This window comes from Mytilus trossulus, chromosome 6 (assembly GCF_036588685.1).
Source record: "Mytilus trossulus isolate FHL-02 chromosome 6, PNRI_Mtr1.1.1.hap1, whole genome shotgun sequence".
NCBI classification, from domain to species: Eukaryota; Metazoa; Mollusca; class Bivalvia; order Mytilida; family Mytilidae; genus Mytilus; species Mytilus trossulus.
This window is the reverse complement of record NC_086378.1, coordinates 36,778,465-36,805,321: the sequence shown is the minus strand read 5'-3', so window position 1 is coordinate 36,805,321 and position 26,857 is coordinate 36,778,465. Positions and strand designations below refer to the sequence as shown.

Here is a 26,857-nt window from a genome sequence, read left to right as displayed (position 1 = left end):
ATACAATTAAGTGAGGGGATAATATTTCGTTCTCTTTACATTTAAACTGTTCATTTTTTAGCAGGCATACATTATCACAGTACAAAATGTATATCAAACATGAAATAACATCAAATAATTTCTTCAATGTGTACTTTTGTTCTATATTTGCCTGGCTTTTTTCTGTTCTCTTAATTATACTTGTGCTTATTCCCTTATTATATGTGTACTTTAATTTGTACCTTACTATTCTAATGTTTGTTATACATGTGGTAATTTTATTTTCTTATGATTTATTCTTCTACATATTTGAATACCAGATTGATTAAAGTCATAAGAAACGAGTGACCAGTGAAAAATAATGTTCTTCCAACTCTTGAAGCAATGCATACAAACATCATAAATTTAGTCTTCTGTGCACAACTTTATCATTTTTTTCGCATAAATTTTGTTTAATCGTCAATTTTATTTTCAATCGGTCAGTGTTGTGAAAATATGGCAAGTAATTAAAGTTCGTGTTTTGAAGCCGAAGTTAAACGATTGTCACCTGTTTGTCAACAATCAACAAAAAGCATGGAAATTGAGCACATGTTTAACATGTAAATTCAAATAATAGTTTATTTTAAGGACATCCATGTGTGTTGCGATCACCGGTCACACTGAGGTCACTTTGCATAAGGAAAATATGTCGGGGGAATTGCTTCCCTGGAAGGAAGCAATTAAAATTAAGTAAACTTCTTCTAAATATGAATAAATTAAAAATATTTTTTCAGAAAAAAGTATATGTACATACGTTTTATAGGGAAAACTATCCATTAAGTTATAAAAAACATATGCATTATTTTTTTTATTTGAGGTTTCTTATGACTTTTAGTAGGATTGCAAGTTTTTCTGCTAAAGATTAATGCTTTTCTCTGTATACTCCAGCTCCTTCACATATACAAACTTGCCACAATAAAACAGCCAAATGTGAAGAAATTGTCATTAAACCTTTCAATCTTGTATTGTAAACAATCCCTAATTTATTCTTCCTCTTCTATTGTATTGGTTCTTTCATTTATCAATGTGTATTTGTATATGTACACTTTCCTATCATGGTTTTATATTGATGGCCACTTACCTGACAAGGAAGTCTGTATGGTCTGTAGACAAGTGACATCCAGATAGATTTAAATCTTGGAGACTACATTTCTCCTGAAACAAAAATTTAATATTTTCAATCCAAACAGCAGTGAATAAATGGGATGTAATGGTTTACAATACATAATTTATAAATGTATTTTTACACAATAACAACTATCACCAATTCTGTGGCACCAAAATAGTTAAATGCCTATGAACTTGACATTACAGGGGTAAATTAAAGGGGAATCCAGGAAGCTGAGACACCTCTCAAAATGAATATTGCAACAATGAAAAATCTAAAAAAATTTTTTATCTATATTTCAAATCTACTTATACATGTAATAAAGAGTGTCTCTCTCCTAATTTTTGCCACATAACCACTGTATATGAGTTTGCATAACAAGTTGTGTACATGCATATGTGTATATCCTCAATTCATTAAATTAAATTTTGGCAAAACAAATTTAGCATGGATTATCTCCCCTATACCAGTACAGGTATGATTAAAAACAAATTGCCTTACCTTTGACAAAAAGTTCTGTATATGTAATAAGAAATAAGATTGTGGTGCGGATGTAAGTGTGCTGCCGATGTTTAATGACCACATGGTGACAGGATTGATGGTCTTCAACAATAATTCTATACCAAGCATACCAAATTGGTTATGAGAGACATCCAAATTCTGTAACTGACAATCTGAAAAAAAAAGATTCTTATACATGATTCCTGTTTTAACTTAAAGTTTTTACTACATACAGTCACTCAAAATTAAATCATGAACAATTGTCAGTCTTTCTTTATGATCCTCTGTCAGTTAACAGTAGCAATGTCACAGATTTTGAAGAAGTTTCATAACATTTTGTTCGGCAAACAAAAGTGAGAAAACAGAAAATAATTTTGGGACATACCAACTTAAATGCAAATCACAGATAGACAGACTCACAGGAGGACAAGGGCAACACTTTAATGCCACCTTCGCTGCAACGGGTGGCCTAAAAAATTATCCATTTATCTTTTCTATTGTTTGAAATATTACAGAATGATTCATTGGAAAAACCTTCAAGCACATTTTGTTCTTTTAAAAATCCTTCATTGCCATAAAAATCACAAAGGACTTTGTAGTAGTTTTTCAAAAATGTGTAGCCACTTAAAAGGTTTGCTTACAATTTATGTTGAAAGTTTTTTTCAGTTTGGTTTAACAACGAGCAATGAAGTAGAAGAGCCTGAATATTATCTAAAACAAAATCTTATATTGTTAACTTACTCAGTAAACTCTCCATCAGGCTAATTCTGTGTTGCTGGAACAGTTTAGCAGTAAAATCACAAGATGATAAAGACAATGTATTCAGCATAGGTAGGTGTGTCACTATACTAGCAAGTGATTGGCAGCTGGAATCTCCTAGAGAATTGTAACTCAAATTCAACTCCATTAAATTCTGAAATAAAAAAAAATACAATGATAAACACAGCTTCATGCAAGTCATTAAATCAAATAAGTGCTGAACTTGTTATAACAAACATTTCTCCCCCTGTTTTATGAATATCATTTATAAGAAAAAAAATCCAGTGATACAGTTCTTAACAATTTCCGTTACAGAATCTAAAGGACTATGGGTAATCTTATCATGCTTATTGTTCGTACACAAAAATAAAAATAATGGTAGGTCTTTGGATGAATTTCCATTGTTTATTACGTTTTAAACCAATCGCAACGTTTTGGTGTACACTTTTCAAATTATTACCCAGAATGCATTAGATTCTGAAACGGCGAATTAATAGTGGTAGTTTGATTATAATAAATTGAATTTACAAATTTATCCATTCCTACAAGGTTCACCAATGACTTTATTCAGTAAACTTTTAAAGTTCTGTGAATTGCTAAAACTAAGGAAAGCACTTCTATTTTATTCAAATGGATATAAGAAATCATGCGGATAATTAAAATTTAGGAATTTATCTACCTTTCTTGTAAGTTTTATTGTAACAACTGCTATTTTATAACCCGTCTATTACTGTACTATGAAATTTAGTTTTCATCAAATGTCCATGAGTAAATAAATATAGAATATTAGGTCAATGTCAGGAAAATATAAACTTTTTTGTATGAGACTGAGAAACTGGGGAAGGGCGAGATTCTACTGAGCCCATCCCCAGTTTTGCGCAGAATACAAAAAATTATATATTTTCATGACATTGACCTAATATTGTTTTTATACTGCAACTTAAATTAATACATTTATAGCTTTTTTAATCGTAACACAAATGTCAAACTTATTTTCATCCCTTAATGGACCCCTGAGTGTGGAGAAAGTGTTCCATGATGAAATTGACATTATACAAAATATAGCTTTGTTACTATATTTAGGAAATAAACACAACTAGTTGCAGTATAAAGTATCATTCAATCTGTTTAATAGAGATGATCAATCAAGATTGTGGAAAATAACATAAACATTCCTCTTGAAGTAGTTAGCTACTTGTTCAATTTTTGTTATAAATTTCAAAAGCAGACAGCCCAACATTAACCCATAGACAAAAGTTATCCACTTTCCACTAATACTGAGATAACAAACAATAAGTTCTACAGCTGATCCATAAGATATGTTGTTTTCTAAATGTACAAAGATCTTTTGGAAACATTTCTTAGGTGTTTTTTTTCTTGTTGATTTTCTACTCATAATCCTTCCTACCTTTAGAATAGGCGTTTCACAGTTCTGTAAGAAATCTGCCAAGGACTTTAATCCTACTGCTGTTATTTCATTGCATTTAAAGTTCAGAACACTTAAATTTGGTAAGGTATTACAGACTTTCAGGAATCTGTCCAATCCATTGTCTCCCATTCTGTTTCCTGAAAAATTTTCAAATAGATATTAGATGTGGTAAAATATCATCCAAGTCAAAATTAATAAAAAGTAAACCATTATAACCATTATACATGTAGTTCAAAAACTGAATAATGTTTCAATAACAGGCTACCAGAAATGATACACAAGTTATTCTTTGCAGTAATGTTTACAATTTATTTCAAATGAAAACGCCATCTTGTTTTTGTTTGTTGATGACAGATGTCAATTTTAATTGTATTGCATCAGTACATTTACTTAATACTAATGATTGCATTACTGAAATAACTAGCAAGCAAGTTGACAAAACTCATGACATACATACTACACTGTACTAGAGACTTGAAAGTAACAGCTCAATAGGTATAACCCAAGTTTTTACAGTTCATTTGTTAAAATTCAATAAGACACTGGAAGAATTTAGAACTATATAAATTTTGGTGGCAAACTTTATCACAGTATCTTAGTTGATTCTGCTAGGGAACAACACTTTTTATACTTCTAAAAACTAACCAGCACAAATTTTTATGCACCTTTCTAAAGTCAGAAACAGGTTTATTTTTTAGTTCATGTAGAAAATTGGTGTTGACATTTTTTTTTTTATCTTTCATAAATTGTCTCCACACAAAGCATCAATACACACTCTGTCTCTTGCATTGTATCCCAAACTCTGTCTGAATGACAAAATGTCAGACAAAAAATCATTCGGACAGAAATTTAAAAATATTTTGGTTGAATATATAGTAGAAAAGTCAAAATTTCTCTTTCTGTCAGACAAACCCTAAAATAGTTTGGCACAGACTGTTATTGTTGATTATCAGATATTAATTTACTTTTTTATTTGGTTTGATTGGTGTTGGCACCTTTTCTAACCTGTGAATATCCAGCTTGAATTATTATTCATACTAAGGCATAAAATCAAATATCATTTGTTTCCCCAATCCTGACGACCCTGCAAAAATGGGCTGACTCAAAAAGTTTATTATTAAAACTGAGTCAAATATTTTATTATTCATTTCTGATTTTCAGGCATACTGGATCAACTGATATTGTTCCAACTTTTTGGAACAAAAATAAAATTATTTCCTTTCCATCCTTACCACACCTGACTTGCAGGGATAGGAAACAAACAATATATTAATTTAGGTCTAACTGAAATATCTTTTTATCAAATCTGATATATGCTACTACATACACTTCTCACTGAGAGAGAAGATTTAAATAAACAAGGAGATATGTCAATGTTTTGACATTTTACCATGGGTGCCACATGTGGAGCAGGATTTGCTTACCCTTTTCATGGCACCTGAAATAACCCCTAGTTAATGGTAGGGGTTCATGTAGCTAAGTCTTTAGTTTTCTATGTTGGTTTTTGTGTATGTCTTTTTGTTTTTAGTCCATGGCATTGTCAGTTTATTTCCTATTTATGAGTTTGAATATCCATCTGGTATCATTCACCCCTCTTTAAAGTAAAAGCCCATCACAGAGATTATAAAAATTAAACTACTTGCCTGGTAAGCAGAGTACTTTGAGCGTATTCTGACATTGCAATGCTCTAAAAACTGTCTGTATCTGTAGAGGTCGTAGGCCGAGGTCTGATATCACCAGTTTTGATGTAGAGTCACATGACTGAAGTATTGTCTTAATATTTCTGTAGCAAACTGTAAAAAAAATTATACATTTAAATATCATTGCAAAATTAAACTGTAATAAACGCTCTCTTATTTTCATTCATTGTACCCCAATATTGCTTTTGAGTAAAAGGAAATCTGTTCATCAAACAATGTTGAAGCAGAAGACAGAAAGGATATAGAAAAATGGATGATTGTACCAGTATCATCAATGGATTATTCAACCAAAGTTTGGTAGAAGTTGGTCTCTAACATGATATTTCAAATCTTTTTTTGTTGTTGCCAAATTTTCTTTTCTTTAGTTACAGTGAAAAGTTACATATTGGCATCATGTTCTTTAGGATCTCTTAAGTTTCATCCAAATCCAGACATCTGCATTGCTTTTCCATGGCCAGTCATAATATCAATGACTTCGTAGGTAATTGTTCATCTTCAGACAAATGGAGTTTTGCTTTTAGACAAAGGAATTGTCTTCATACCTTTGGTAAAGAACTTTAAAAAATTAAAATTAAAATAACTTTTTATGTCTTGTGGTGTGGATTGATTGAAAAAAAATAACTTTTACAATATACTCTTTATGATAGAATATGTACAAAACTCCCATTTTTGGATAATGCACATATTGATAGTCAATTGATAAAATATATATGAAAATCACTTATATATCATGTGTGTTTACATCTAATTAGAATTTTCATGGTTTACATTCTTAACACTTGCAATGTTTTTTTTTCCTGATTTTCACCTGAGTTATACTACATAACCTAAGACTTCAATAACTAATCAGTCAAACTTATATAATGTGAATGTATTTAATCTTTTGTCAACACTCCTTGACAAAGACTTTAGGTCAAAATATTTGAAAGTCATTTTCTATCAAGTAAATCTTATAACTTTCATTGTTTGTACCAATGACTTTTTATTATTGGTAAATTAAACTACAGCAAAGCAAAGCTCATTAAATGAGACTGAAAATTAAGAAGGTTTATACTTAGATAAATATTGTCATATACTGTAAAACTGACCTAAAAGTTGTATAAATTATTATCAGAATAGACAGAAATGTTTGCACAATAATAGTTTCTTGATAACCCAGTAAAAGTCTCTCAGTTTTAGATAAAAAAAATAAAATAAAAAAAAACCAGAAGAAAATATATGTACCTATAACACATTGACAAATATTTCAGAACATTTGGATTTTTTTACTACAAACAAGACAAAATGTTTACTTTCTTTATATTCATGCTAATGAGTGGAATGTCAAGTGGTTTCCTTTTGGATAGTAAGAATTCTTCTACTCTTGTTGGCAAACCATTATATCTGACCATTGTAGAATACTATGGGGACAAAAATCAAATTCACCATGACCTGGAAAACATCCAAAAATCATAACACCAAGAGCAAGAAATATTATGCCAACAACAGGAATCATACCACAACCAACAAGAGAAGACGATGAACTTATTAACCAATCAGTTACAACAAAAGTTTGACCTTATTGAAAAAATGCTTGCAGCTCAAATGTCCAACAATGAAACCAAGGTAATCGAAGCACTGAAGAAAAAGAACCAAGAACTGGAAAATAAGTATAACGCAATTCAAGTCGAGCTGTCAGCTAGGGAACACATGACCAATGAATTAGCAGAAAATTATACCAAGCCTCAGGAAGCCATGGTTACCCAGGATAAAAATACAGCAAATCTGCAACAAGACCTGCGTAGGATTCAGCCAAAGTTTGATGCTTCGATTAATGTTGCTGTAAATAAAACTCTTGATCATGAAATAAAAAATTTAGACAACTTGAACAACTTCAAAGCATCAAGCAATTGCACACTCTCCAAACACTACAAGGACAAGTACCAACATTTGATTCTAGAATCAACTTGCTGACCAGCTATGAAAAAGCAAGGGACCAAGATGTTGCAGCTTTATATAATCTGACAACATCATCAAGACACGAAATGGAAACTAAAATGAATAATCAATATGAAGCCATTGAAAAGAAACAGAACATGCCTACAGAAATGCTCCAACAAAAACAACGCCAAGAATTTCAAATTTTATGCAATATGACATCCTATTCAAAGAATGAAATTGATCAATTGGGAAGATACCACAACCTGCTGTTCTCACTTTTTCAGCAAATCTGGATAAAAAATTACAAAAAGGTTAAGTGCAATATGGTTAAATGGTTTCAGTAGGAGTGTTAAGGCAGCACGGCTAGTTTGAAAAGTTCAAATATAAATTCTTAATAGCTTGCAAGTGAGTTGTTATAAATAATATTTTCAATACTAGTATATAAGAGTATGGAGAAATTGAGACATCAGTAATTTCATATCTTTTGATTCAATCAAACTGACAATAAATTAAGGACACCACTTTTTTTCTTAAGTTAGTTTTGTTGTCCTCATTCTAGTTCAGATTTTGTTTATAATGTGTAAGTTTTTTAGGACCCCATTCAATTTTTAATACATGTAGTTAATATATATCATGTTTGACTAAAATAAAGGAATGTCTATGGAAGTACATGTAATGCTATCTTGTCATTTCAGTTGTGGTCACTGGTTGTACTACTGGTAGTCATAGTCAGTACCTGCTGGACCACTCAACTTTCCAGACATTAAAACATCTGTAGGTGTATCCGACATTTCATCATTCCAATCTACAGACATATTTGAGGGGGGATAGGAGGGGTCCTGATCCAGAAATCCGGGGGTTAAAAACCTGAAATCCCGGACTTAAAAACACAAAATCCAGAGATTCGAAAAAAGAATTCCCGGATCCCGAGCTTAAAAACACCCGGTCCTGGAGTCCCGATAAAGGTCCTATCCCCCCTCAAATTTACCTGTCAAGATCCTGGATATTATCATATAGTAACAACAATATTGTCACCTGACAACCATGCAAGAATTGATATCATGAAGAATTCTAACACCATACACTGGCAGTGGGTGACAGGCTATGTTAAAGATAACAATTACTACACACCAGGAACTACTGCTGTGGCTTTAGAATTAAAGACTACTGACAATGTGTGGATTAAACTATATTCTACCTATAATATTTATCAGTCTTGTCTTGCTATATTTAAAATCAACTAATAAATAGATATAGGAAGATGTGGTGTGAGTGCCAATGAGACAACTCTCCATCCAAATAACAATTTAAAAATTAAACCATTATAGGTTAAAGTACGGCCTTCAACACGGAGCCTTGGCTCACACCGAACAACAAGCTATAAAGGGCCCCAAAATTACTAGTGTAAAACCATTCAAACGGGAAAACCAACGGTCTAATCTATATAAACAAAACGAGAAACGAGAAACACGTATATATTACATAAACAAACAACAACTACTGTACATCAGATTCCTGACTTAGGACAGGTGCAAACATTTGCAGCGGGATTAAACGTTTTAATGGGCCCAAACCTTCTCCCTTTTTCTGAAACAATAGCATAACATCACAACATATAAAAACATACGATAAAATATCAATTAGCAGACTTAACTCAATCAAAAAACGTATGATTACACAAAGAACGAATAAATTTGATCTGCGATATCTGAATACAAATGCACAGTTAATTAAATATTAGAGACAAACAGTCATGACCAAAAGGCTATCAAACAAATTCAAACACACTGAGAAATATTTAACCAATCAATGTTCACTTTAGAAAAAAAACGTTTTTTTATAATCTTGAAGTTTATACAAATGTTGTAAGAATAAGTGAAAAATTGAAGATATTACAAATAATCAAAGCTGGTATACAGCCAAGATCCATATAAATAAAAAATGACAAAAAAGCATTATAAACAGTATCAACAGGTCGAATTAACAAGAAAATACGATTTGAGAGTACTCGCTGTTACTGACAGCTAGTTAAAAGCCAAAACCAATTAATAGTAAAAAATCATGCATCAGAGACTAAAATCGACTAAAACACATCACAGGGATTTAGTATTTTAACGTCATTAATAGTCAAAGAAGACATGACTTGTGCAATGCCAAAAATAAATGTATCGACAGGTAGTAGTATAGTGAAGAGCGACTTCTATAGAAATAAAAGTTAACGTGGCTGTGTCCCCTATACATCTCGCCTCAAAAGATAATGAAATTTAGTTATGTTTTAATTTGCTAATGACAAAATCAATATTAGTGCCAATGTGAACTATATTCAGAGATCTAATTACAATATTGGTACGATAACCCTTACTTATAAGTTTGTTTAAAGGTTCGATGAGTTTACAAGGATCACATAGTGATTTCCTCGCTTTAAGTACAATATTACCATAAAATTTAGGATGAGAAATACCATCTTTAATAAGCTTTCTACAGGTATAGCCAAATTTACTAATCAAATCTTTGTATCTATGAAAGAATTTAGTAAAAGTTTTAAGTAATTTATGGTATCGAAATCCCTGACACAACAATTTACCAGTGATGCATTGATTACGTTCGTTAAAATCTATGACATCAGAACACACACGGGCAAACCGAACGAGTTGCGAAATATAAACACCGTATGATGGAGCCAAAGGCACATCGCCGTCTAAAAAAGGAAAATTAACAATAGGAAATGTAAAATCGTCTCTTTTGTCGTAAATTTTAGTGTGAAGTTTCCCGTTTGAAATTGAAATGTCTAAATCTAGAAAAGGACAACTGCTGCTGTTTATGTTAGATTTAGTTAAAGTAAGTTCGTTTGGGTAAATTTCTGAAGTATATTTAGAGAACTCTGGATTATTCAACGAAAAAATATCATCCAGATAACGGTAGGTATTTTTGAATGTATCAACCAAATGTAACAATGATGGGTCTTTACTGAGTTTGGTCATAAACTGAGATTCATAGCAATATAGAAATAAATCTGCTATTAAAGGGGCACAGTTGGTGCCCATAGGAATACCTACTACCTGACGATACACTTTATCGCCGAAACGTACATAAATGTTATCAAGCAGAAAGTTTAAAGCTTCAATCATATCCTCACATTTCCAGTAAGTGTATCTAGCATACTTTCCTTTTTCGTTACAGATAAAGGCCTTAAACGAGTTACAGCAAATAAAATTACAATGAGATTTTTCGAAAGACCATTTTATCAAATACAAAAACTTTTTCTTTATAAGATTGTGTGGAAGTGTAGTGTACAGAGTAGAAAAATCATAACTGTCAACAGAATTGTAAGGACCATTGAAAGCATGTATTTTATCTAAAACCTCTAAAGAATTTTTAACACTCCAAAAATAATTAATACCATTATTTTCATAAGCTTTATTACAAAAGTTAATAACCAGTTCTTTGATAGTAGTAAGGGAGGTGGTTAGAAGCACTGATATATTAGTAGTAGAACACTTACTCGAAGCGGAGATGAAACGGAATTTAAATGGTTTTTTGTGTAATTTCGGTAACCAGTACATGGTAGGGACTTTCAAATGTTCGGAAGATGCTTTAAGCTGGGCAGTGGCAGTGGTATGCTTGTTAACGATTTGAATAAAACATACTTCTAAAGAGTGTGCCTTTGCAAATTATTACTGCACACAATGAGGATATGTGACATCTGATCATAAACCTCAGTTTGAATGTCATGAAGAATCACATTAATGCTATTTACTATATATAAAAATTGCGGCAATTTGGTATTATTGCCAATATGACAATCATCCACATGAGTTATAATGAAGTGGTAGCAAGAGAGGCAAAATATAACAAAGGAACATTCAAATTCATAGGTTGAAAACAAACTGACAATGCCATGGGAAGAATAGAAATAACCAAAAGACAAACCATACTACACAAAAACACAACATAAAGAACAACAAAAAAGTTTGTGAGCACTCTCATATACCCCATGCCCCATATTGACATTAGCCAGACTACATCTCAGTAGATGTCTAGGTGTCACAAACTCATAACTACAATAAAAGTCAATTGATAAAAATTTCTTGTGGATATAAGATCTACATAGTTTTCTTTATTATCTACAAAAATTCTGTGCTATTGTTTCAGAGGAGTTGTGATGACAATAACAGGACTGACGGACTATAGTATATCATGTCCAAAGAGGCATAACTCCTAGAAACAAATTGAATCATAATTTCCTGTTAATGTACACTGTTACACATCCAAATAGTATATCCTTATTATCTATAAAGTGTCATGTTTTCATGAAATTCTGTTGTGTGGTTTCAGAGATTTGCAATGACAAGAACAGGACTGACTCAGACTGGAGTTTATTGATGCCAATAAGTTCAAAGGGGCATAACTCCTAGAAAAAAGTCCTGTCAATATGTACGCCTACATAGTATGTAGATATAAAAAGATGTGGTACGAGTGCTAATGAGACAACTCTTCATCCAAGTCACAATTTGTAAAAGAAAACCATAATAGGTCAACGTACAGTCTTCAACATGGAGCTTTGGGTCACACGGAACAGGAAGCTATAAAGTGCCCCAAAAATGACAAATGTAAAACCATTCAAACAGGAAAACCAACAGTCTAATCTTTATAAAAAAAAACCAGGTAATACTTATTATCTACAAAGTTATTATTATTATCATCCTTATTATTAACAAAGTTTAATGAAATTCTGTTGAGTGGACTAGTATCAGAGAAGTTGCTATGACAAGAACAGGACTGACAGACTGTAGTATACTGAGGTCAATAAGTTCAAAGGGACATAACTCCTAGAAAAGAAATTGAATCATAATTTCCTGTTGCTATGCTCATATACACAGTGTGTCCTTATTATCTACAAAGTTTCATGCAATTCTGTTGTGTAGATTCAGCAGTATAACATATAATATATGTTTTTTAGTGTGATAAATTATGTCCTATGGGAGATTACCAAAATCAATCTGACCTGATAAATTGTAAAAATTTTAAACTTTTTATCGTAACCAGAAAACACAGAAATGTTTGCACAATGACATGATATATATTTGGTTGATAACCTAGTAAAGGTATCATATTTTGAGATAAAGAACTTTGAATTTCTGTATAAAACTCGGACAAATACTTGTTGTTTTTAACTAACAATTAAGACAGTGACAAAATGTTTTCTTTTTTCATTTTATTGTTAATGAGTGGAATGTCAAGTGGTTTCCTTTTGGATAGTAAGAATTCTTCTTCTCTTGGAGGGAAACCAACATATCTGACTGTTTCAGAATACTATGGGGACAAAAATCAAATTCATAGTGAACTGGAAAATATGCAAAAATTATTACACCAAGAGCAACAAACATTAAACCAACAACATGAATCATACCGTGACCAACAAGAGAAGACGATGAACTTATTAACCAATCAGCTACAACAAAAGTTTGACCTAATTGAAAAAAAACTTGCAGCACAAACGCCCAACAATGAAACTGAGGCCATTGAAGCATTGGAGAAAAAGAACCAAGAACTGGAAAATAAGTATAATACAATTCAAGGAAAGCTGAATGCTAAGGAACAAATGTATAATGAAATAGCAGAAAATTATACCAAGCTCCAGGAAGCCATGGCAAAACAAGAAAAAAATCTGCTGAAGGTTCAGACAAAGTGTGATGATGAAATTAATATTGCTGTTAATAAAACTCTTGATCTTGGACAAAAAATTACTCAAATTGAGCAACTTCAAAGCATCAAGCAATTGCAAACTCTCCAAACACTACAAGGCCAGGTTCAAACATTTGATTCCAGAATAAATTTACTGACCAGCCATGAACAGACAAGGAACCAAGACTTTCTAGCTTTATATAATCTAACCACCTCTTCAAAGCATGAACTGGAAAATAAGATGAATACACAATATAAAGCCATTGAAAAGAATTTAAGTAATCTGACATCTGAGTCGAGGAATGAAAATGAAAAACTAGCAAACCATACCATGAAAGAAATGGACAAAATGGGAAGATATCACAACTCATCTTTCTCCCTTTTTCAGCAAAATCTGGAGAAACAATTACAAAAAGGTAAAGTGCTATACAAATTTTGGAAATCTCAGCAAAATAAGAAACTATTGTTATCCTTGCCAGATTGTCCATCCCTTTTTTATACAATATAAAATTAAATAAAAAGAAATGCTGTTGTGATGGTTTCAATTTAGGTTTTCCACAATAAAATATCTGAAAGTAACTGTTTAAAGTCTTCAATGTATTGTTTTATGTCTAATAGTAAGAACTTAATCATGCCTAAGAATCTGGTAAAAGGATGCTTCCCAATATTGAATAAGGAAGCATGCAATATCATTAAATATACTTAAACATGCAAAAACTTTCTAAAAAGCATTACAAAAAATTCCTGAACATTATTACCAACCCCAGATGCTTTACAATTAAAAATTTAAATACATCAACTTATATTTGATTTCATAATTATACTAAAACCTACTTGTGTAAGCATAGCACAACACATATTTGTCAATGTCAAGTCCTGGTATCATCCAAGGTATATAAACTATAAGATGTAGACAGTAGACATTTTGCATGGGCAACATATATTTGACATCTGGGAAAGTTAGATTTGACATTTTTTCACTCATTCAGATATTTACCAGGAGAGATCTAATTTTAGTTTTGTGCAATAAATAGACATGAACAAGTCTTAACCTGGCCACTATAGAAGTATCATTCACAAATGAAGGCCTCTTGGTCTTGTAAATTCTACAAAAATGTCCAATTGTACTATACCATAGATATAGGAAGATGTGGTGTGAGTGCCAATGAGACAACTCTCCATCCAAATAACAATTTAAAAATTAAACCATTATAGGTTAAAGTACGGCCTTCAACACGGAGCCTTGGCTCACACCGAACAACAAGCTATAAAGGGCCCCAAAATTACTAGTGTAAAACCATTCAAACGGGAAAACCAACGGTCTAATCTGTATAAACAAAACGAGAAACATGTCTTATAACATTGATGAAAATCATTTCAAGAAAAGCTTTCAGAAAAAGTTAATTTTATCCAAGCCTTGATCACATTTTAGCAAACATAATCACCTGATCAGATGAACATTTTGCCTAAAATTACACAAGGCACAAGAATTGTCAATATTTTTTTTTCTAAGTGAACTAAACAAATAAAAACAGTGAAGATATTACTCAAATTAAAAAAAAAATTGTGCAAAAATGGCATTGCATTGTATTTATTTTTATTCCATGGCTGATTTACCAATTTAAGAAAAGAACTCACCAATTGATTCTAAAAATAAGAAATAGTTTACATATTTTATCTAAGAGCCAATTTTGTCCCAAATATCTCCTTATATTTCATGTGATGTCATAAGCAATCCATGATATGGATATAAGTTAAGATTTACCAATTTTTGGCATCATTGTCTAGGCCTAACACTGGTATCAGTTCTGATAACTAATTAGCTAAATATCAAATTGAATTAACAGGAACAAGGAATGTTAACAGAAGTACATGTTCTAATTTCTTTTCATTTCAGTTGTGGTCACTAGTTGTTATGGAGGTGGAGGTAGTGGTACAGTACCTGCTGGACCACTGAAGTTCCCAGACATTAAAACATCAGTAGGTGTATCGAATCTATCATCATTCCAATCTACAGGCAAATTTACCTGCCAAGTTCCTGGATATTATCACATTGTAACTACATTAATGTCAGTTGACACCAATGCAAGAATAGAAATAATGAAAAATTCTATTTCAATTCACTGGCAATATGTGACAGGCTATATTAAAGATCGAGGAAGCTGGACGCCAGGAACTGCTGCTGTGGCTTTAGAATTAAAGACTAATGACAATGTGTGGATTAAACTTCAATCTACCTATTACATTTACAAGTCATGTCTTACTATATTTAAAATTAACTAATAAAACATGCTCCGAAGAGTGTGCCTTATAAAATTATTACTGATTATGGAATCTGCACATAATGAGGATATGCAACATATATACAGTTCAAGTGAAAACTTGGAATTTTTTTTGTGTTAAATATAAATATGATTGAAAAAAATTTGAACGAAAATGGTCGATATCACAAAATGTCATTAATAAAACTCTCAAAAAATGATAGGTTGAACATTTTTTTGCAAACTACAATCATTTATTAATCTCGCATCAAATCACCTGCTTTAAAGATTCACAGCAATAAATACACAGATTTGAATATAATTTATAATAATGGAGTGTCACACTTTATCCATTAGTGCTGGTGTTCTTTGAGCCTTTTCTGTCTGAAATTCATTCATGTCATTGTTGATGCTTTATCAAACTTAAAACAATATAATTTTTGAAAATTGCATGACCATCACTCTAATGTCCCCAAAATCAGAAAACAGGTAAAGAATCTCTTAATTCTGATGATGTTGATTATGGATAGCTGCTTAACGTCCAGCAACAAAAGAATATGCATATTCAGGATGAGAACCTATTAATGTTATATGAATATTTATCCTGCTTTGAACAAGACTGACACACTGAATCAGATTTTTAACATGCTTAGGATCACAAGGTTGGCAGAAAGACAAGTCACCTTACCAGGTCAATTTATACTCACAAAAGTCAACCAGTCTTTGCTTACTCCTTATTGCTGTGTTTTTGGAGGAGAAGTAAATACCAATTTTAAGACTCAACTTTACCCAGCTGGGATTGGAACCCATTACTACCCGCACTCAAGGGATCAAGCTACCATGAGACCACCAAGAAAGTTTCTCTTAAATCTCAATTAGATGGTGTGCTTATGATTTGGCACATTTGGGAAGGCAGTAGAAATAAAATCTGTGCATGTATTGTTAATATACGAGTACCTTTACCCTGGAAAATATTTCTTATCATAAAATTGTTCAATTCTCAGTTCGATTGGTACATCAAAGAATCACATTTAGCTATTTACTCTAAATATGAAAATAAGGTGATGTTTTATAATGCCTAATGACACAAATAACTATCCACAAAAGTTTTAATGAAGTGGTTGCAAGCGATAAAAGGCCAGAATTTTATTTGGGTCTTTTAAAGTGCAATTCATATCTATTTAGACCTTTAAGAAATGAAAGGGGGGGGGGGGGGGGGAAGAGTTGAAATAAACATCTTTGCTTTTGTCTTTTTTGTGTACATTTAGTGGTTTGGTGTCATGAATTCTTTTCTATTATATTAACAAATTTGTCAATCTGATCTGATAAAATATATTAAATTTAAACTTTTTATTGTTATTGAAAACACAGAATGTTTGCACAATGACATGCTATGTACAAGTTTCATAACCTAATTAAACGTATCATAATTTGAGATAAAAAAAACTCCAGTATACTATGCAGACATATACTTGTTGTTTTTAAACAACAAGACAGTGCAGACAAAATGTTTTCTTATTTCATTTTATTGCTAATGAGTGGATTGTCAAATGGTTTCCTTTTGAATAGTAAGAATTCTTCTTCTCTAGTAGGCAAACCAACATATCTAACAGTTTCAGAATACTATGGGGACAAAAATCAAATGCATAGTGAACTGGAAAAAGTGCAAGAAACATTAAACCAACAACACGAATCATACCGCCACCAACAAGAGAAGACAATGAACTTATTAACCAACCAGTTACAACAGAAGTTTGACCTTATTGAAAAATGCTTGCAGCACAGATGTCCAACAATGAAACCCGGGTCATTGAAGCACTGGAGAAAAAGAACCAAGAACTGGAAAATAAGTATAACACAATTCAGGGAAAGCTGACAGCTAAGGAATGCATGTACAATGAAATAGCCGAAAATAATACCAAACTTCAGGAAGCTATGGAGACCCAGGAAAAGAAGACTGCCAATCTGCAACAAGATCTGCTGACTGTTCAGACAAAGTGTGATGATGAAATTAAATTTGCGGTTACTAAAACTCTTGCCATTGGACAAAAAATAACTCAACTTGAGCAACTTTGAAGCATCAAGCAATTGCAAACTCTACAAACACTACAAGGACAAGTACAAACATTTGATTCCAGGATAAATTTACTGACCAGCCACGAACAAGCAAGGAACCAAGATTTTCTAGCTTTATATAATCTGACCACATCATCAAAGCATGAACTGGAAAATAAAATGAATAATCAATTTCAAACCATTGAAAAGAATCAGAACATGTCTGTAGCAATGCTCAAACAGAAACAGCTAAAAGATTTTCAAATTATGTGCAATCTGACATCCAAGTCCAGGATTGAAAATGAAAAACTAGCCAACCATACCATAAAAGAAATGGAACAAATGGGAAGATACCACAACTCGTCTTTCTCACTTTTTCAGCAAAATCTGGATAAACAATTACAGAAAGGTAAAGTGCAATTCAAATGATTGAAATACTCAGAAACATTAATCTATTTTTAATACTTGCTAAGTTGTCAATTCCTCTTTTCATACTATAAATAATTAAATAAAAAGAAATGCTGTTGTTATGGTTCCATTTTTAAGTTTTCCACAATAAAATATCTCAAAAGGGTTACTGTTTAAAGTCTTCACTGTATTACTTTTGATCCAATATTAATTGTATGATTATGAATTTTGTCCCAATTGTATCTTTTCCTTATTTCATGTGATGTCATAAGCAAGTCTTGGTATTGATATCTTGGTTGCATTCAATATCGTAGCGTCTACACAGGGCTATTGAAGGGGTATTTAGTGTAGCTGCTATATAGATATTGATAGCAGCTACGTTGCCACTACGATATTGAAAACGAACCAGTTCAAATTTACCAATTGTGATGTCATTGTCTTGGCCAATCACTCAGATATCTTTCCCGACTTACATATTTGTAAAATATTTAATTGAACTATGAAAAAAACCCGAATTTCTATTGAAGTACATGTACTGATTTCTTTTCGTTTCAGTTGTGGTCACTGGTTGTACTACTGGTAGTGGTACTTTACCTGCTGGACCACTCAAGTTTCCAGACATTAAAACATCTGTTGGTGTATCTAGCCTGTCATCATTCAAATCTACAGGGAAATTTACCTGCCAAGTTCCTGGATATTGTCATATTGTAACAACAATATTGTCAACTAACAATGATGTACTCATAGATATTATGAAAAATTCAAACTCCATACACTCACAATATTTGACAGGCTATGCACAAAGTGGTTACTGGGCATCAGGAACTGCTGCTGTGGCTCTAGAATTAAAGACTAATGACAATGTGTGGATTAAACTACAGTTTAATGCTCGCATTTACCAGTCATGTCTTACTATCTTTAAAATAAACTAAATGTAAATGACTTCAAAGTACTGTGCCTCATCAAATGTTTCACTGAATTATATTTATCATAGAAATGAAGAGAGAGGAAAATTAAACTTTGATCAAAGAATATGAAGATAACAAAACTAGAAGAAAAAATTTGTAAGGGTTCTGCGGAAACCCAGTGTCTCGCCTACTTTTGCTGTTAATCACACACTCAACAAAAATGATGAAAGAAATCAATAAAAATGTTCCTCTCGATACTATCTTTTGATTGTCAGAAGCTTCAGTCCAAGTTTGGTAAAAATCTAGGATAGTTTAAGGATCTTAAAAATGTTTTAAAAACTTTAACTGCAGACTTTATGTAATGTTAACTGAAAGAAAAACTAAGTCCATTTATAAGTAAAATACGGGAAAAATGGGATTTTTTTTTTACAAAATTTACTTCTGGATACTATCTTATGATTAGAAACATGCTTCTGTCCAAGTTTGGTACAAATCCAGGATAGTTTAAGAAAGTTATCAAAATTTAAAAAATTTTAACCACAAAGTGAATGTTATGTTTCCTGGCAGAAAAACTAAGGCCATTTATAAGTAAAATACAGAAAAATTGGAATATTGTTTTTTCAAAATTTACTTCTGGATACTATCTTATGATAAAAAACAAGCTTCTGTCCAGGTTTGGTACAAATCCAGAATAGTTTAAGAAAGTTATTAAAGTTTTGAAAACTTTAAGCAGAGTGAATGTAATGTTTCCTGGCAGAAAAACTAAGTGAATTTATAAGTAAAATACGGATATTAAAAATGGGATTTAATTTCACAAAATTTACTTCTGGATACTATCTTATGAACATAAACAAGCTTCTGTCCAAGTTTGGCAAAAATCAAGGATAGTTCAAGAAAGTTATTAAAATTTCAAAAACCTAATATTTGTGGACACTGCCAACGACACCGACGCCAACGGAATGTAGGATCGCTATGTCTCGCTTTTTGGACTAAAGTCGAAGGCTGGACAAAAATGTACAAAAAATAAAATTGTAAATTTAGAAATTAATTCAATGTTTTTAATTGAGGGTGCAATCAATAGTTTTTTTCTTTGACGTCATATTTTGAGGGACCATGTATAAGTGACCCTAAGTGGTGGACTGATTAGTTAAGATACTTGTATAAAACTAGATATCACTGGAATCAGAATGTTCTCTAGTTTATAATGGAATAAAAAAAAAGTGTACTTTTAATAGTATAAAAAAGTTTTATCAAGAGAAACTGGGAAAAACATAGCCTAATTTAAGCTTAAAAAACCTGAAATCAGGTCATGTGCACACCCCTGAAGACATGATACCTGCACATTTTTCATAATCAAAATTGTATGAATTTCATAGATTTTTACCTGGTCTTTCAAAAAATTCATGCTTCAGGGTACGTTCGCCTGCTCTGAAAAGAGCTACAGTGGCTGCAAATAAGTTTTCAATTTTCACTGCCATAAACTGCCATAAAAACAGACTGTTTACAGTGTTGTCTCCCCTCAAAACGTGTATATTTAATCTATTTTTTTAAATTATTTTAATCATTCAACCTGCTTTAATTGAAGTTAATTAACATATCTTTACAACCAATACAACAAGAGTGCACACACTGAAATGTCTCACCTTCTTTACTAATCATTGATATTATGTTGATAGTCCTAATAATAAAGCTTTAATATTACAACTGTCACATAAACTTAACATAAACCAAGAAAACTAAACATTGACCTTTGAACCATGAAAATGAGGTCAAGGTCACATGAACCATGCCAGGTAGGCATGTACAGCTAACAATTCTTCCATACAACAAATAAAATTGACTTATTGCTTATAGTTTAAGAAAAACAGACCAAAACACAAAAGCTTAACCGTAAAAAATGAGGTCAAGGTCAAATAAAACCTGCGCGACTGACATGTAGATCATGAAATATTTCCATACACCAAATATAGTTGACCTATTGCATATAGTATTAGAAAAAAAGGCCAAAACTCAAAAACTTAACTTTTTCTGCGACAAAAGTCCCTCCATGTCTATTTTTAGTTGGGGAATAACCCCTAGTTTTTTTTATACGAAACTATTAATAGCACCCTGATGCAATAAAAAAGATATAGGACAATAATTTCATTTTTTTAGTAATAATAATCACATTTTATTATTAGCTACTATCAATTCAAAACAATACATGTATAAATATTTGAGTTCATACTCAAATATTGAAAGTGATATTATAAAGCATTCACAAAAGATACATTTATTCTTTTATACCAATGAAGATCGAAACAATGATTCACACTCTCTGGAATAAAAATTTCATGAACCTTTCATAACAAACATGATTAATAGATTTATTGTTGTTTGCTCAATGTCATGTGGCAAATATTTCAAGGATATTCAAGATGGGAGAAATTACCTATAAATCAAATATCTTGGTTCTGCTGAACAGGTAAACAGATTGTGGCTAAACAGTTCTACTAACAACTGAAAATGAGGATATGTGTTGTTTCTCATATTTTAGTTCAGCTAGCTATAAAACAAGGCTTAATCTACAATTTCCATACCAAGAAATGCCTGTACCAAGTTGGAACTATATGTCAGTTGTTTTCGATTTATTTGATGTGCTTAGGCTTTTTATTTTCCCATTTGATATCAGATTTAATTTTTCCTGGAGTTCAGTATTTTAGTTCTTTTACGTTTTACTTCATATGTAGTGTTTTGTGTCCTGTTCTATGTCTTTTTGTCTTTTTGTCAGTTGGTTTTTGACATTATTATTTTCTAATTCAAATAATACTCCAGACTTATTGTGGGCTGAAGAAATAAGTCAAGGGATTACCATATATCTTCACCTCAGACAATACTTATAAGTTCCAGTACTTACACAAAAAGGAGTAAAAAAACTGCACTGTCTGACTAATGCAAAGCAGCTTGTCAAATTGTAAGTATTATACATGTAAACAAATTGGTAGCTAAAAAAATTCCACTTTAATTTCTTTACATTATTATCCTTTCTGATTAGGTGTGTATAGTACTTTTTTGTGCTACTTAAAGGCTTGTGATCATATAAATTTAAAATGCAAAATTAGTTCCCTTATCTTTCTTTTTATTCTGAAAGAGTGCATGTTGGAATGTCTTGTCTGCTTAACTGATTATACTTGATTGAAGTATTAACTGTAAGCCTTACAGATTAAAGTCTTACCACATATATACACATCCACTTATACATTAAATCAGGGACATATATAGTCCTTGATTAAATCTATGAAAATGAAGTCAAAAGTCAGATGAACCATGTCATAGAGAAAATTTACCTTACAATCACTCTATACACACACAAAAAATGACATATTAATTGTGATATCTGAGAAATATACCTTCTAGTATTGGTGAAAAGTATAAGCATTGGCATTTGAACCATGAAAGAAAGAGCAAGGTCAGATGGACATGAACACCTTACATTCATTATATCTATACAATGCCATTTAAGAACATTATCCTGCAGTTTTGGTGTGAATGGACAGCAGGAAGACCTCAAGATTCTGAAAATTCAATGCTTGTCAGATTTTTCTCAATCTTAACCAGTTTTCAAGATAACAGTCAAAACTATCATTTTACGCCATGTGTTCTATTATTGTTCATTAGATAACTAAAGAGATTGACAAACTCGAAGCAGAAGAGTCACAGTAACAGACAGATAGCACACTAAAACAATTTTTACTGGTACACAACCAAGATCACATTACAAGGACAAATTAACAAACACACGGAAGAAGGTAAAATCATGTATATTTTGTTCAGGTGAGCACTATCTGTCTGTGATGGATTGCACTGAAATAACAGATACAAACACAAGAAATCAAATGAAAACAGAAACAGTTATGCTTTAATTGTTTAGGGGCACACCAAGTGGCCACATGTAAGTCAACAAAAAAATACAAAAAGTGTAACATAATGCATTATACCAGCATATGTGAAGGAATAGAGATTGTTCCCAGTACAACAGAGGAGCCTAATATACAACAGTCAGTGATAAAGGTAGTTGAAACAACAGAAGAAGAGACTAGTATAATGCATTCATCACAACAAAGTCAACATATTCTTCATAAAACAGCAACTGCACCAGTTATACATAAAGACCAAGAAGTCGATAGTAAGATCATATTTGACGAAGGAGTTCTTTTATAGATCAGTAATTAACTGATAAACTAGAATTTAAACCAACAGGAAAAGGTCAGCATTCATCTGTCTGTATTTAGAGATTAATCTGAGAATGTTTGCAACTAAGAAACTGCAACAATACAACTACAAACCAACACAGAAGAAAAAGTCTATATCAACACACTCATTGTTCCAGAGATTGCTGTCCTGATTCAAAACAAGATTTCATGGGCTACAAGGAGCCTGCCACACTTGAGTGGACTTAAACTTGCACATTCTATGCAAATTACAGAACATTTTCAAATGACATACTCAATAAAGGTACCTTCATAATCCTGTATTTGCTCTAACATGATTAAGACTAAATAAGGTATTAGTACTGTAGTTTCATTAGTAGGCAAAGTTGGTAATATTTGTCCAGAGCAAGTTTTTAGAGGATATTTAAAAACTATTGAGGATTAAGGACAGACAACAAACAATGATGGACATCAATTAATGACAAAAGCTCTCAAAACAATAAAGACCAAGTGAGCTTAAAACCGAACAAGTACATTTCTTTTTCTAGTCAAAGCTGGTCGAATTTACAGAATTAAAAATGACCTTAACCATGTTGACAAGTTTGAGATAACCTATCATCATAAATTGAAACAGATATTTTTACATGAATAGATTGACTAGTGCATTGACCTGCTAGAAAACAAGCTGTACACAGATTTGTTTTATAGAACAATCTGTTTATAGTTGTCAGTGCGCACTGACTTGTTTTCTACATAATGATTGTTATTTTCATTTCTATGCTTGTGACTGGAATTGCAAATGGATTCCTCCTGGAAAGCAAGAATACCTCTTCTCTAGAAGGAAAACCTAATTACTTAACAACAGCAGAATATTATGAAGACAGAAGTAAAATCTGCCATGACCAGGAAACATACCGTGAACACCAGGAGAAAACTCTGAACTTGTTATACCAATCAACTGCAACAAAAGTTTGACATTATTGAACAAATTTTAGGTGCACAAACTTGCAACAATTGGTTAAATGAAACAAATAAAACAATTGATGCCTTGGAGCAAAAATACCGGGAACTTGAAATGAAGTAAAATGCAGTTCAAGCTAAACTGGCAGCTAAGGAGCAAATGTATAATGAGCTAGCTGAAAATTTTACAACAACAACAAGCTTTAACTAGCCAAGAACAGAAAATTGGCAATCTCTATAAAGACCTGCGCATACTTGAGACTAAGTGTAATGCTAGAACAAATTATGCAGTGAACAAAACCCTAGCTCTTGAAGAGAAAATTGGCAAACTGGAGCAACTCAAAAACATTGATCAACTCCAAACTCTCCAAACACTACAAGGACAAGTACAAACATTTGATTCCAGGGTTAAACTTACTGACCAGCCATGAACAGGCAAGGTACCAAGACTTTTTAGCTTTATACAATCTGACAACATTATCAAGACATGAACTGGAATATAAAATGAATAATCAATTCAAACCAATAAAAAGAATCAGAACATGTCTACAGAAATGCTTCAACAGAAACAGTTCCTTGATTTTCAAATTTTACACAATCTGACAGCTGATTCTAAGAATGAAATTGAACACTTGGGAAGATATCACAACTCATCTTTCTCACTTCTTCAGCAAAATCTGGATAAGCAATTACAGAAAGGTAAAATGCATTTAAACTGGAAGGGTTTAATAAGAGAGGAAGGCAGGGTGTAAGGGTTAATTTGAAAAGTTATAATATAAATTCTCATTTGCTTTCAAGTGCGTTGTTATGAATAATATTTTCAATATATAAGAGTATGAAAAAATTGGGGAACAGTAATTTCATATCTTTGATTCAATTGAACTGATAATAAATTAAAGTCATAAGAAACCTCAAATTAGAAAAAATTAATGCATATGTTTTTTATAACTCACTGGATAGTTTTCAATATAAAACTTCTGTACATATACTTTTTTCTGAAGAAAATTCTTTAATTAGTTCATATTAAGAAGAAGTTTACTTTATTTTAATTAAGGAATAATACAGGAATTCCCCGACAAATTTTCCGTATGCAAAGTGACCTCCGTGTGACCCATCTCGTAAAAATCAGGTGATCGCAATACGCATGAGGTCCTTAAAATAAACTATTATCTGATTGTACATGTTAAACATGTGTTCAATATTCATGCTTTTTTGTTGTTTGTTGACAAACAGGTGACAATCGTTAAACAGTGTCTTAAAAACACGAACTTTAATTACCTGCCATATTTTCACAACAACACTGACCATTTGAAAAAAAAATTGACGATTATACAAATTTTAGCGAAAAAAATGATAAAACTGTGCACAGAAGACTAATTTTATGATGTTTGTATGCATTGGTTCAAGAATTGGAATAACATTATTTTTCACCGGTCACTCATTTATTATGACTTTAAGGAAACAACTTTTTTATTCGTAAGTTTTGTTGTCCTCATTCTAGTTTAGATTTCCGTTCATGATTTTTTTTATAGGTCAATTAAAGTTTTAATACATGAAGTTAATAAATATCAAGTTCAATAATTTATCTAAAATAAAGGAATGTCTATGGAAGTACATGAAATGATATCATGTAATTTCAGTTGTGGTCACTGGTTGTACTACATCATTCCAATCTACAGGGAAGTTTACCTGCCAACTTCCTAGATATTATCATATTGTAACTACAATATTGTCACCTGACACCCACGAGAATAGATATCATGAAGAATTCTAACACCATACATTGGCAATGGGTGACAGGCTTTGTTAAAGACAACAATTATTACACACCAGGAACTGCTGCTGTGGATTTAGAATTTAAGATTAATAACAATGTGTGGATTAAACTATATTCTACCTATAATATTTTTCAGTCATGTCTTACTATATTTAAAATCAACTAATAAAACATACATAAGAGTGAGCCTACTCAAATTATTACTGCGAACTATGAGGATATGCGACATAAAATTTGAATGAAAGTGATCAGAACTACAATAGTTCTGATCATAAACCTCAGTTTGAATGTCATGAAGAATCACATTAATGCTAATTACTAAATATATAAATTGAGGCAATTTGGTATAAACTTTTTCGCTATCTGATATCACACAGGTTCCTGTAAAATTTTGACATCATAGAACAAAATATCTGATGCCACAATGGAAAAGTAATTGTTGTACGACGTCAAAAGTTCAAGTGGCCAGGTCAGCCGGGAATAGCAATAAGGTGCATTATTGCCAATACGACAATCATCCACCAGAGTTATAATGAAGTGGTAGCAAGAGAGGCGAAAGATAATAAAAGAACATTCAAATTCATAAGTTGAAAACAAACTGACAATGCCATGGGAAAAAATAGAAACAACCAGAAGACAAACCATACTACACAAATACAAAACATAGAAGACTAAAAAAGTTTGTCCCCTAATTGACACTAAGCAAACAAAATCTCACTAGATGTCAAAGTGTCACAGACTCAGAATTCCTATAAAAGTCAATTGATAAAAATTTCTTGTGGATATGCACAATTACATAGTATGTCCTTATTATCTACAAAGTTTAATGAAATTCCATGGTGTGGTTTTAAAAGAGTTGCAATGACAATAACAGGACTGACAGACTTTAGTATATTGAGGCTAATAAGTTCAAAGGGGCATAGAAAAAATTGAATCATAATTCCTGTTGATATACAGACCTTGGATGGTGTAAACTTCCCCCAAAAATGTGTATGGTGTAATGATGTATGGCATATTGTGCAATGGTATGTGTATGGAGCTATGGTGTAAGGGGAAATATGTAATGGTGTATGAGAAATTATGTGATTGTGTAACGTGTATATAAAGTGCTGGTATTAAAGTATAAAACTAGGAAAAATATAGATAAGAACAGATTTTTAACTTTATACATTAATTAA

At 31.8% G+C, this 26,857-nt stretch overlaps 1 protein-coding gene across 1 annotated transcript in view; it reads right to left on the bottom strand.

Annotated features, from left to right (window-relative positions):
* The window catches only part of LOC134721257 (tonsoku-like protein), a 122,460-nt gene that overhangs the window by 903 nt on the left and 94,700 nt on the right, over positions 1-26,857 (bottom strand). Inside the window, exons 19-23 of the mRNA XM_063584103.1 lie at positions 5,459-5,608; positions 3,795-3,952; positions 2,369-2,540; positions 1,628-1,800; positions 1,100-1,173 (exon numbers count right to left, since the gene is read on the bottom strand). Coding sequence (XP_063440173.1) covers positions 1,100-1,173; positions 1,628-1,800; positions 2,369-2,540; positions 3,795-3,952; positions 5,459-5,608 — 727 coding nt within the window. The remainder of the gene's footprint in view (positions 1-1,099; positions 1,174-1,627; positions 1,801-2,368; positions 2,541-3,794; positions 3,953-5,458; positions 5,609-26,857) is intronic.